We start from the raw sequence: 12,472 nt of genomic DNA, 5'->3' as shown, positions 1-12,472 counted from the left end.
CTGGTTCGTGTATCCGCCTGGGAGCCAATCAGAGGCCCAAGCTAGAAAGGGGCGGAACCTGACCCGCTCAGCTTGCACCTCCACTGCCGCTGTCATCCCCGCTGTCTCCGCTGCTTCTGTCTCTTCCCCGCTGAGAAGATGACCGTGGGGAGGTCTGCGGGAGCCTCCGGCGGCGCTCAGTGGAGCCGTCAGGTGAGGGGAGAAAAAGAAGGGGAGTGATCGTGTCTGCGCCCCGGAAAGAAATCCCTAAGAGAGGAAACTGTTTGAAGTTGCCTTGGAGACAGACGGCAAGGGCGTGCCACAGGGCCGGGGGATTAAAACGGGCAGTGTTTACGGATGCGGAGGCGGACTCTTATCTCCAGGACCTGAACCCCTTGAGCCCTTACGTCAGGCTCTTTGCAGAACCATAAAAATGGCCCCCAGTTTCCGCTTATCCTCTCAACCACCCCAGGACTAATAGCACGATTGTTGTCTCCATTTTGTAGAAGAGAAAAATGAGGCACAGAGAGATTAAGAAATTTGCCCCTAAATTCATAGAGACAAAGTAAATTGGTGGTCGCTTAGGGGTTGGGGAATGAGGAGGGTTAGGGAAAATAGGGAGTGACTGCTAAATGGAATGGGGTCTTTTGGGGGGTTATTAAAATTGATTGTGGTGATGGTTGCACAACTCTGAGTATACTGAAACCCACTGAATTGTACACTTGTATGAATTGTGTAGTAGGTGTGAATTATATCAATAAAGTCGTTTTTTAAAAAAGGAATTTTCCTAAAATCACACGCTCTTTAGTAGCAGAGCGAGGGCTAGAGCATATACATACCTTTGACTCAGAATCCAGTGTTCTTTTCAGTATTAGAGCTGGACCCAGTTCAACCATCACCAAGTGTCACTTGGAGGCCTGCAGCGGCCCTTCCCAACTGGTTTCCAGCTGCAACCAACCAGTCACCCTGTGCGGTCCCATCATGGCCCCAGCCTGCTTCTTTCAGGATATCCCTTGCTACTATCCTCCAACCACACTGGCCCTCTTTCTACCTCTCCAAAAGTCCAAAATTTTGTCCCTGCCTCAAGGCCTTTGTATTTGTTTTTCTTCGAACCCCAAACCCTCTTACCCCAGATCTTAGCAAGGCTGGAGTTTTTCTCATCAATCAGGTGTCAGTCTAAAAGTCCTCCACAGTGAGAAAGTAAAAATCATCCCAGGACTGGGAAAGTAAAACTCAGACTGTAATAGACCCAGACGAGGCCAGCAGCAAGATCAGCAGAAATCAGTATTTCTCACAGGGCCACACTGTACCTGCAAAACGACTAATACCCCATACTTCTAAATGATTATGCTTACTTATCAATGACTTATTCAGCCCTACTTTGCTCTTGTCACCTTTTGAATAAAAATTGCTCATTCACCCACTTACTGAACTGCCCTCTTTCTGACGGCATCCATCCATCCTTGCTTCCCCTAACCCTCCTCAGAATCATTCAGGACAAGCCAACCCTAGAAAAAGCCCCCACCCCATGCCAAGTTCCCTATACTTTCCCATGGTATGCTGTAGCAAATTAATAAACCTAGTTCTGATTACAGGTACATTCCTAGTGGTCTTTATCTGATGGGCTTTTATCAACAGAAAAGCGTCCCATAGCCACTCTATCACTCTATAATCTCACAGTTTCATGGCTTTTATTGAATTTATTACCATCTTACATTATCTTTCTCCCTTCACTAGGATGTAAGCCTCATGACAGTAGGGACCTTGTTTGTCTTGTTCGCAGCCAAATACTCAATGCACATTAGGCACCCAATAAATATTTTCTGAATGAATGGAGTATTTAAGCCCAGTTGGATTTCCCACTTTCTAGGACTCTTTCGGCTAGACCACACTGTCTCTCCTGTTAATTACTCATTCCTAGTAACAAGGTAGGAATTAGCTAGAATATGAGGAAAGCAGCGGTATAGACAAGGGAAGCGGAAAAAGGAAGATTGGCAACAAGTAGGTAAAACCCAAGTAGGGCAGGTCCCAGAGTGTGGCCAAAGTTACAGGTAGGATTCCTGGAGAGCAGGGGTGCATGGCGAAGGTAGGTTCTCCATAAATGCTCACCGGACTGCATGAACCAACTTCAGCTCTCTGCTTCCCTTTCCCGCCCTTCAACCAAGCACACCTCATATACCAATGTGTGAAATTTCTTTAAAGCAAGAAACATATTTTTCTTTGTCCCCCGCCCCGGTCCCTAAGGTATACTTATTTAAAATGAAATTAGTAGTTATATTTTTAAATCACAGTTTGACCCACAGTCTTACTCTATTTCATTTCAGATATTTCCCCCCAAATCCTCCTCAGACACAGAGGCAGAAGAGGAGCTGTGTGGGGATGGGCTGGTTTTGCCCAGGGCTGGCAAACTCAGTGAGTTCATCAGCCCAGAGGAGGAGACAGATTCTACTTCTGACTCAACTGCGAGTTTTTACGAGACCCTGCAGGCACTAAGGCAGAAAGGCAGGTGGTGCCTGTTGGAATCCCTTTATCTGTCTGACCCAGACAGTGATGAAAGCCTCTCTGAAGATGATGAGGACCTGGAGAGTTTCTTCCAAGACAAAGGCAGGGGGAAGCCACAGGTGCAGTCCCCCGCATCTCCGAGGTAAGGCAGTGCAGTTCAACAGCTGCCTCACTGCACAACTCTGGCCAAGTCACATCATGACTCGGGGCCTCATCTTCCTCCTCAGTAAAACAAAGACCACTCCTGTAAGTGCAGCCTACCCAGGCTTCAGCCCAGAATCAGCCAAACGTGTTCTGATTCCTACCCAGCAGTCCTGAATCACTTTGGATAACCTTGAGTCACCTGAAGGTTTGGAATCAAAGAGATGCCTTTCCCAAATATACTACCTCCCTGAGAATGGCAACAAGGTCCATTTCCCTTGGCCAAGCCCTGCTATATGCACATATACTTTATCTTATTTAATATTTACTTTCTCCTCCCAATCACCCTGTAAGTAGATACTATTTTTGCCATTCTACAGATGAAGAAATTGAGGTTCCAAGAGAAACTTGATCAAGGTCACACAGCTGGTCATTGTTTTGGTTGTTTTTTTTTTTTTTTTTTTTTTTTATTTTTCCCACATTTTTTTTTATTAGTTTCTGCTTTATAACAAAGCGAATCAGTCATACATATACATCTGTTCCCACATCCCTTCCTGGTCATTGTTTGAAGTAAGATTGGAACCTGGGCCTGACTCTAAAGGCTTCCTGTGCACCAATGCACTCTTCTCTCTACCGAATGAAAATATTAAGAGTGCGAAGTGGCAATTCTTGGGTCCATTCTAAGGAGAGACTTTCTACTAGGGCTGCTAGGAGGGCCTGTGGGAAGGAGAGAAGCCTGGTTGAGAAAGGCGCAGGCCTAGAGGCCTGTGGGGCTTCAATGTGAGGCTGAGAAACTAATTGTGACCTGCTAGAAGGGAGGGGGAAGGAGGAGGATCTTGGAGGAGCCGGGCCTCCTGGCCCCGCTGTCCTCCACACACAGAGCTGCTCTCTTCCCACAGGTGTGGTTCCATGAGGCGCTGCAGCTCCTTGAGCAACCTGCCCTCCGATATTCCCAAGGCTCAGCCTCAGCCACCCTCCAGCTCCAGGCTTCCTTCCCAGCACAGAAGCATCAGCTCCTGGGCATCATCCATCACCGTCCCTCAGCCATTCCGCATGATGCTGCGCGAGGCCAGGAAGAAGGCCCAGTGGCTGGCCTCCCCTGCCTCCTTTGAGCATGAGAGGCAGCAGGCCCAGAAGCAGGGCCAGGAGGAGGCCGAGTGCCACCGGCAGTTCCGGGCACAGCCTGTGCCTGCGCACGTCTACCTGCCCCTCTACCAGGAGATCATGGGGCGCAACGAGGCACGCAGGCGGGCAGGGATCCAGAAGAGGAAGGAACTGCTACTCTCTTCCTTGAAGCCCTTCAGCTTCCTGGGGAAGGACGAGCAGCGAAAGAAAGCCATTCAACAGAGGGACCTGGTCGCCACAGCTAAGGCCAAAGTCCCCAAGCAGAAGGCCACCAGGAGGATCCCCACGTCCATTCTGGAGCCAGCCCTTGGGGACAAACTCCAGGGTAAAGACATCCTTGCCTCCTGCCTGCCTCCCGCCTGGGGGTACCAAGCAGTTCGGGCTCAGGGGTCACCCTGGCTCGGAGATGGGCTGTTCGGGCGGACCCGCTAGAGGCCTTGCTCAGTGCAGGCCACGAGGTAGGGTTGGATCTGCCCGTACAATGGGGGCGCCTAGTCGGGAGAGGAGTAGGGGGCCCCGGGTTCATCCTGTTGACCTCACCTGGCTCAGTGAGTGGATACGAAGGCCTCTGTGGCAGCACGGGTGCCGGAGCAGAGAACCAATGAGATATCTGAGTACCAGCCTAGGCCCGCGCCACCACTAGCCAGCTGCCCCGAGGAAAGCCCCCCACATCCTGTGAGGTACTCATTTCAAGACGCATAGCTCAGTTAAAGGACTCTGGCTTTATTTGCTCATTCCGTAGCATGCGCCACGTCCCAGGCATGAATAAATAGATGTGGAGTTTGCAGACATGGGAGGGAGACAGACAAATAATTACAAATGTGATAAGTCACTTGCAGGAGTTAAAGGGGGGAAGCCTAGGGGTCCAATGTCACCTATAACAGAGGGACCTGAGTGTGGTGAGCGGTGGGAACAGTTAGGGAAAGTCCCGAGGGAAAGTGAGTGCTGACCCTGAAGGAGGAGCCATGGTGAATTCAATGAAGAGGGAAGAAGAGTGTACCAGGCAAAGGTAATGGCATGGAGGTAAGAAAGCTGAGCACACTCAAGGCATGGAAAGGTAGAGGGGAGACAGAAGAGGAGTGGGGGGCGGGACAGACAGGCACAGGCCAGACCTGGGGCCTTGTAGGCCATGGGAGGGAGTTTGGACTTCATCCCAAGGGCAGGGGGAGCCACTGAAGGGTTTTAAGTATCATGATCAGATACGAAGTTCAGAAAGCTCACTCTGCTGTGGAGATAATTATAGGGGGACGGGCAAGTCCAGAGGGATGTTCATCTGTAGGAGCCTATTTCAGTGATTCAACTGAGAAGTTATGAAACTAGTAGCAGGGAGGATGAAAAGAGGCTGGAGCGGAGAGCAGTTCAAGAGGAGGAGGCGGCAGGACTGTTGAGCGAGGAGGAGGTGAGAACAGTGTGGGCAGTGGGCTCGGGCAGTTGGGTGGACGGTGGGGCCTCTGCCTGAGAAGGGAGAGCTGGGAGAGGAGCAGGTGGCTGGCCCATCCCTCCTGCTCCACCTCTGAAGAAGGAACTGTAGAAAGTGCTCAGTAAGTGTAAACGGTAGCTGCTTCTGCAGCCTGACGGGCACACAGCAGCGGTGTCCTAGTCAACATTCATTAAGGCACTCTCCAGGAAAAAAAAAGGAAGTTGATTTGCAGTGTTTGCCATTTTCATGGTATAAATACTCCTATCCTGGCCAATTTCAAGCTTTCCACACGATGCCAACTAGCTCAGAAAATTCCTGAAAAGTTAATGCTCAGTTCCGGCACACTAACTGCGAGTGTTTAAGAGGGAAAGCTCACCACCACACCTTTTGGTTTGAGGCTTGGTCCCTTCTCACCCCTCGCTCCCCTGACTTCTTCTCCACAGAAGCTGAGCTCTTGAGGAAAATTCGCATCCAGATGAGAGCCCTGGACATGCTCCAGATGGCCTCCTCCCCCATTGCCTCCTCCAGTGGCCGGGCTGACTCACAGCCTCGAATAGCCACCCGGACCCGGGAGGAGAAGCTTGGGTTTCTGCACACTGACTTTGGATTCCAGCCTCGGGTGAATCCTGCCGTCCCTGACTATGAAGAACTTTACAAGGCCTTCCAGAAAAGAGCTGCCAAGAGAAGAGACACCCAGGAGGTGACTCGCAACAAGCCCTTCTTGCTGAGAACTGCCAGTCTGCGTCGTACTCCTCGACCCTGTGATGCTGCCGCCTCTGAAGGGAGGAGGGTGAGAGCCCAGGCCACTGCAGGAGGGTCAGGGCTGAGGCCCTAAACACAGGAGGGGCCAGGTCTCAATGGAAGGCACTGCTCATGACACTTTTCTATCTTAATTTTTTTTAAACACCGGCTCAGCTGTAAGCAGATCCACGGTTCCTAAAAATTTAAGACCGCAAGAATACTTCCCTTCCTTCCCTCTGTGTAGAGGGATTTTGCAGAAGTAAGTGCAAGCAAGTCTGGAAGGCAGGGAGTTGGGGTCAATTGCCATGTCCCAATACCAATTCCAAAGAACTCTTCTCATTTAATTAAAAACTTTGGGATTGATATCCAAGTCTTGCCCTGTTTAACTAAACTCAAGATCTCATTACCCTTGCCTTAATCCCAAGAAAGAACTGAAGATTCTCTCTGACTAGTCCTTCGCTAAAATTGAATCCTAGTTAAGATAGAAACTAATTGCACATGCTGTCCTACCAATATTAGCCTTCGTTTCTTCTAGGAATCTCCACAGCCACCCGGCACACCCCTGCCAAGGAGTCGTTCTCTGAGTGGCCTTGCTTCCCTCTCTGCCAACACCCTCCCTGTGCACATCACAGACGCCACCAGGAAGAGGGAATCTGCAGTCAGGTGAGTGGTCAGGCTGCATGAGACCCACAGTGCTCAGATCTTGGCCACAGTGCTGGAAAGCACTCCGCTGCTGGGCCTTCTCTCCTGTTATCAGAGAGACCGAAAGGGGTGGGAGGGGAGTCTTGATCAGGACAGGAATTCATGTGACTCTCCACACTTAGGGCTGGAGAACACTTAGCCATCACTCAGCCAATATTCTCGGGGGACTTACTTTGTGCCAGGCACAGCCTTAAGGCTGGAGATACCTTATAGAACCTACAGTTTAATATCTAGTCTGAAATACAGAAAGGCGAAGAAGCAACTATCACATCTTATGAGTACCACAGTGATGGGGAAATGCAGGGGACTGTGGGGAGCGGGGGCACTGGGCAGTCTGGGTCTTTTGTAATAGATGCCTAAGGTGAAACCTGAAGAATGAGAAGTCAGCCAGACAAAGGCTGGAAAGAAACAAGTTTCCAAACAGAATAACATGCGTAAAGACCCACTGGTGAAAGAGGAAGGAAGCATTAGGAACAGGAATTCAGAGAAGCCTGAACCTGTGTGTGTGACCCGGCCACAAAGATGATGAGGCATCCATCGCATAGATTTGAGATTCTCTTGGGGAACTATTAGAAGTCGGTTGGGAAGCAGGAGGCTCCTTATTTTTAACTCTTTAACTGACCTGACTCTGTCATGGTAGTCTCATCCAGCCAGCACCCCAGCAGGAGTTCCTCCACTAGGCCTCTGAGCTGAAGTCAGCAGGAGAGGTCATGCTGTAACTGGTGGCTTAGCTCTGGGAGAGGACTGGCATCTCAGTGCCTTCCTGTGGGGCTCACAGAGGAGTACATGGAATCTACCTGGCTCTTTAAGACCCACAACAGGGATTTTAGAAATGTATTTAGAATCCAAGGGATACTCCCTCCTTCCTCAAATTTCACAGTCAGAGTTACTAAATCAAGGCTAAATGCATCAGAATCCTGAGGTCCCACTACGATAGGTCTCATGAACCAGACGGTGGCCCACCTGCAGAGAATGTCCGTATCTGCGTTCTGGCGATAGGGAGTTTGACATATTAGCAGAGTAAACTGTCATGCCTTCCTTCCTAATAAGTCCATTTGAATATAAACACCCTACTGCAGGAGTCTTGACTTTTTTCTTTTGTTAGAACTCTCCATAGTACCTTGTAGAATGATATTTGTACAAACTAAGTGCTGCTGGCTGACCCCAAATTGTGCATTGAGGGAGGCCCATTTCCAGTTCTCTGTGGAAATGCAGGTTTGTATTCCCAAAGGACCATGAAACCAGGCACCTTCCAGCCCACCATTTACAGCACAGTTGTCAAGGGCAGAGGCTTGGGAGTCAGACATCCTGGTTCTAATGTTGGCTTTTCCACTGGCATGCTGGGTAGCTTCAAGCAAGTGGTTTACCCTCCCTGAGGCTCAATCTTGTTGCCTATAAAGAGGGAGACTTACAGTCCTTACCTCACAGGGCAGCTATGAGAATTTACAAAAGCTAATGGCTATAAAGCACTTATTGGTGCCTGTCTGCACGTGGTTCGGTGTACGTAGCTCAGCAAATGGTAGCAATTAGTATTATTTTGTTTCCAGATGGCAGGACACCTGAGTGTAAGAATATTTTAACTCATGTTTTTCAGTTCAATTAATGAACTTCTCCTGGGGTAGAAACTCACTGTCCATAGTGCTGGGAAGGCTTCATCTGCCAGTGCATTTAATCCAGAATCTTATTCTTTCTGAAATGCCAGTGTGGTAAATTACTCACCCATTCATAGAAAAAACCAACTGACTTTCCAGAGAGGTTACTAAGATTGCTTTTAAGTATACCCAGGTTGGTCATTTGTATTCTTTTTTTGTCTCTTCCCTTTAGAAGTTCACTTGAGAAAAAGGACAAAGCAGATCAAAGTACTCAGTGGTCGGAGATGCACAAAAAGAAGTGTCAGGCGATATCTAAGTCTGTGACCTTGCGTGCAAAAGCCATGGATCCCCATAAAAGCCTGGAGGAGGTGTTCAAAGCAAAGCTGAAAGAGAATCGGTCGGTGTCCTCCATGTGTCTAAGGGATAACTATCTTGGGAGCCATTTGCCTTGAAAATGGCAAAATGGGGTTATTACAGTAGACTCCTGTAACCATAGAGTCAAGGATTTTGCCAGGCACAGCTAGGAATGTACAATGTCTGTGGGAGTTATTCCACTTAACTGATATTAAAGGTATTCTGGATTGGAAAAACCTGGAATTCATTCTAAAAATCTTGTTAATTCCAGGAACAATGACCGTAAAAGAGCAAAAGAGTATAAGAAAGAATTGGAGGAAATGAAGAAGAGAATACAAATAAGGCCCTATCTCTTCGAACAAGTTACCAAGGTAAATCTAAACCATCATTCACTTTCTTTCTGTCTTAGATGAAAGGGCTCTTAGAAATTATGAAGCAGCTTAATATCTGGGTATTAAACACTTCCTTTAGGCTCAGAAAGATTCTAAATTTGGCTCATTTTATTACTACCATCTTTCCCCAAAGTAAGTAGTGCACTGGTGAACATTGGACTGATTTCATCCAAGACTGGATTCCAAAGGCATCTATAAAGGGATATTTCACTTCCTGGGGTTTTCTCTATAGTCTAGCCTTCAGCTTGAATCAGAGTGGAGGTTAGATCCCAGGCATACAATTGACAGTTTGGCTGTGTTGGAGTATCTTTAACTTGCTAATGTCATCTCTCCTCCTGTAGTGCTGGTGCCCTGGGCACCCCCAGCCTCTACAGCTGTGGCATATTTATAGGTCTTCAGGGGTTGAGATGCTCACAAGCACCCCACAAGGCCTCTTCCAGATTAAGTGGCTTTCTGGCTGGAAGAGTCACTTTAAGATGTTCTCTAGACTCCTAGGGAAGTTGGACACAGTTGAGATCTCCCTAAGGAAGCTTTGGGGCTACTTGAACAGTCTTAGAAAGGCCACCATCCCAGATAGCTTTGAGCTGCATCAAGCTCTGTAGATCTCTCTCCTCTCCAGAGTTTCAAACAAAAGTTGGCATTCCCTAGTGACCTGGTTCCAAATGTTGGGCATTATCTGTCTTATAGCCAGTGCATTATTGAGGCATTTCCTGGGTCCAGTCCTCCCCAATCCCCTACATACTACACACACACTGGACTGTCTTGGATTTACTTATCAACTTGCATTGCTAAGTAAAAATTTCTCATAATGACGTTTGCTCTTCATGTTAGCTTTCTCCTAGCAAGCTCACTCTCACATCTCAAAAGATCTTTCACCACTCTAGGAAAAATACAAAGTACTCTATATGACTTTGCTCTTGAACACTTAAACAAACAAAAAACCACCTTTTTCTGGTCTACATGCATACCATCCATCCTGTTAAGAATGTACAAGTGCAGCTTATTTTCAATTTGTTATATTTCAGTGTTCCTGATGATGGTTTGGTTGCTTTTAAATGTTAAAAATGTTTTTAGTCCATCTTTTTCATCTGGGTCTCACTTGGTCTTCCAAAAATCTAAATCCTTGCCTCACAAAGGTATGATTCCCAAAACAACAGTTGGCATCTCCTGAGAGTATTAGAAATACAGAATTGCAAGCCCCATCTGAGAACTACCTAATAAGAATCTGCATTTTAACCCAAACTTCAGGTAGTTCCTATGTACTTTAAAGCTTGAAAATAAGGCTCTAAGATTTCATACAAATCTGTGTCCAGCACTACTTGGGGGTGGTGGGGTGGAAAAGCAGTATTATAAGCATACAGATTAAGCAAGCAATTTAGAACTATCTGGTAATTCAGCTACAGCAGATTAATTTCCATTCCACAGGACCTTGCCAGGAAGGAAGCAGAACAACGGTATCGAGACACCCTGAAGCATGCTGGGCTGGATGAAGACTTTGTGAGGAACAAGGGTCAGGGCGACCGGGCTTTACAATGGAAGGAGCAATCAGAAGTCCGTGATTGACCCAGGTAATCGGAGATACTGCTGTCATCCTGCAGCTCTCAAGTTGCATCTCTAGTAATGCGACTGGGAGGAAGCTTTAGAACAGTCACTCATATTTTGAGATCACAATCCTGTATTTATAGAATACTAATCTAGAGATCTCCAAGTAATACATTTAAATTTGGTGAGTAGTGCAGTTGTGAATAAAATATAGCTATTGTGTATTACGTCTAGATTCCTTCAATTTGAAACAGATCATTTTTCCAATCCCAGTCCAATGCCATCAGTCAAAAGTACTTCTACTTCAATTCTCAAGAAAAATCATGTATATTTTTACTTCCTATAAAATGATAAACTACACTCTTCATTTATTTACTTATTGAATAAGTGAAAGTAAAGACCATTATAGGGCCACAATAAAAGCTGTAAATATCGTGTACAATCAAAGCCTTTCATTTCCCCTCAGCTTGGTCACCATGGCTTGTTCAAATGTAGCTTTTTATTTTATTTATTTATTTATTTATGGCTGCGTCAGGTCTTCTTCGTTGCTGCACGCAGGCTTTCTCAAGTTGTGGTGAGCGGGGGCTGCTCTTCATTGCTGTGCACAGGCTTCTGGCTGCGGTGGCTTCTCTTGTTGTGGAGCACAGGCTCTAGGCACGTGGGCTTTAGTAGCTGTGGCTTGTGGACTGTAGAGCACAGGCTTAGTAGTTGTGGCGCACAGGCTTAGTTGCTCTGTGGCATGTGGGATCTTCCCAGACCAGGGCTCGAACCTGTCTCCCCTGCATTGGCAGGCAGATTCTTAACCACTGCGCCACCAGGGAAGTCCCGAATCTAGCATTTTTAAAAAGCAACTCATTAGCACCACCTCTTCCATTGATATCATATAAGTCAAAGGGAGAAAAGCACAGTATTTCTATTACTCACAATTTTGTTTCAAGTCCTAGTAGCCCTTCCCCTAATTCCTATCTCAGTTTTCCCCCTAGAAATTTGCCTTTATACCCCATACAAAATAATGATAATGTTGAAACCATGCTTAAGCCTACATGATGCTTCCTTTGATTTAAAATTTTATAATTCTTTAATTTATTCTGCAGCACAGCACTCATGAAACTACAAAACTCAGCATCAGGAATCCACGGCAGGATTTAGAAGAATCTCTAGAACAGCCTACAAGCCCCGAGAAAGAACTAGAGGAGCTGTCTTATGAATTACCAGATAATCTCAAATCATTTTGTTAATCAGTATACTTAAAACTACTGCTTTCGAATAATATCAAGCAGCTTACCTTGGGGTTGAGTCAAGGCAGGCAAAACTTGGGTTTTGAGTCATGGTTACTTTTGGAGAATGGGGGAAAGAAAAGTAGATAACAGAGAATGGTCCAAGTAAATCAAAGTGGAGAAGTTCAGGGTAGAGGGATCAGAGCTAATTAAGGGTTCTTGCTTTGTGCCTCACACTTAAGCATACAGGTACAGAAAAAAGGGCATAAGCCCAAATGCCTACAGAGGCTAGTCAGGAAACAAATGGGTCAAATGGGCTGGCTGTCAGATTAGTAGGAGATAGTAGAGACTAGAGAATATCAACCCTGATGGAATACAGGCCCAGAATTGCCAGATAAACCACATTTTCAACAGGAACCAGAAATGTGCATGTCGGCAACTAATTTAAAACTTACTGGGAATTCCCTGGCCATCCAGTGGTTAGGACTACACGCTTTCACTGCCAAGGGCGTGGGGTTCAATCCCTGATCGGGGAACTAAGATCCCACAAGCTGCGCAGCCAGGCCAAAAAAAAAAAAAATTTATTTGGAAATAATATGTGGGAAAAACAAAACATGTTTGTATATCAGATTAGCCCATGGGGGATGACAAGTTTGCAACCCCAAATACGGGGTTTCTCAGCCTCAGCACTATTGACATTTTGGGCCAGATGAGTCTGTGTTGGGTAAGGGAGCTATACATTGTAGGATGGTTAGCAGTACCCCT

The 12,472-nt window shown here is 46.8% G+C and overlaps 1 protein-coding gene across 1 annotated transcript; it reads left to right on the top strand.

Annotated features, from left to right (window-relative positions):
* Window positions 1-138: 138 nt before the first annotated feature.
* FAM161B (FAM161 centrosomal protein B) lies at window positions 139-11,728 on the top strand (the record flags this gene model as incomplete). The annotated part of the gene is given in 10 exon segments (XM_079699188.1): window positions 139-192; window positions 2,304-2,623; window positions 3,522-4,072; window positions 5,611-5,957; window positions 6,444-6,571; window positions 8,435-8,599; window positions 8,828-8,927; window positions 10,374-10,508; window positions 10,512-10,516; window positions 11,590-11,728. Coding segments are annotated over 10 exon segments (1,944 nt in total).
* Window positions 11,729-12,472: the final 744 nt, after the last annotated feature.

Source organism: Hyperoodon ampullatus (assembly GCF_949752795.1).
Source record: "Hyperoodon ampullatus genome assembly, chromosome: 3".
NCBI lineage: Eukaryota > Metazoa > Chordata > Mammalia > Artiodactyla > Ziphiidae > Hyperoodon > Hyperoodon ampullatus.
Note: the sequence above shows the minus strand (reverse complement) of the source record. Positions and strands in the feature narration are given on the sequence as shown.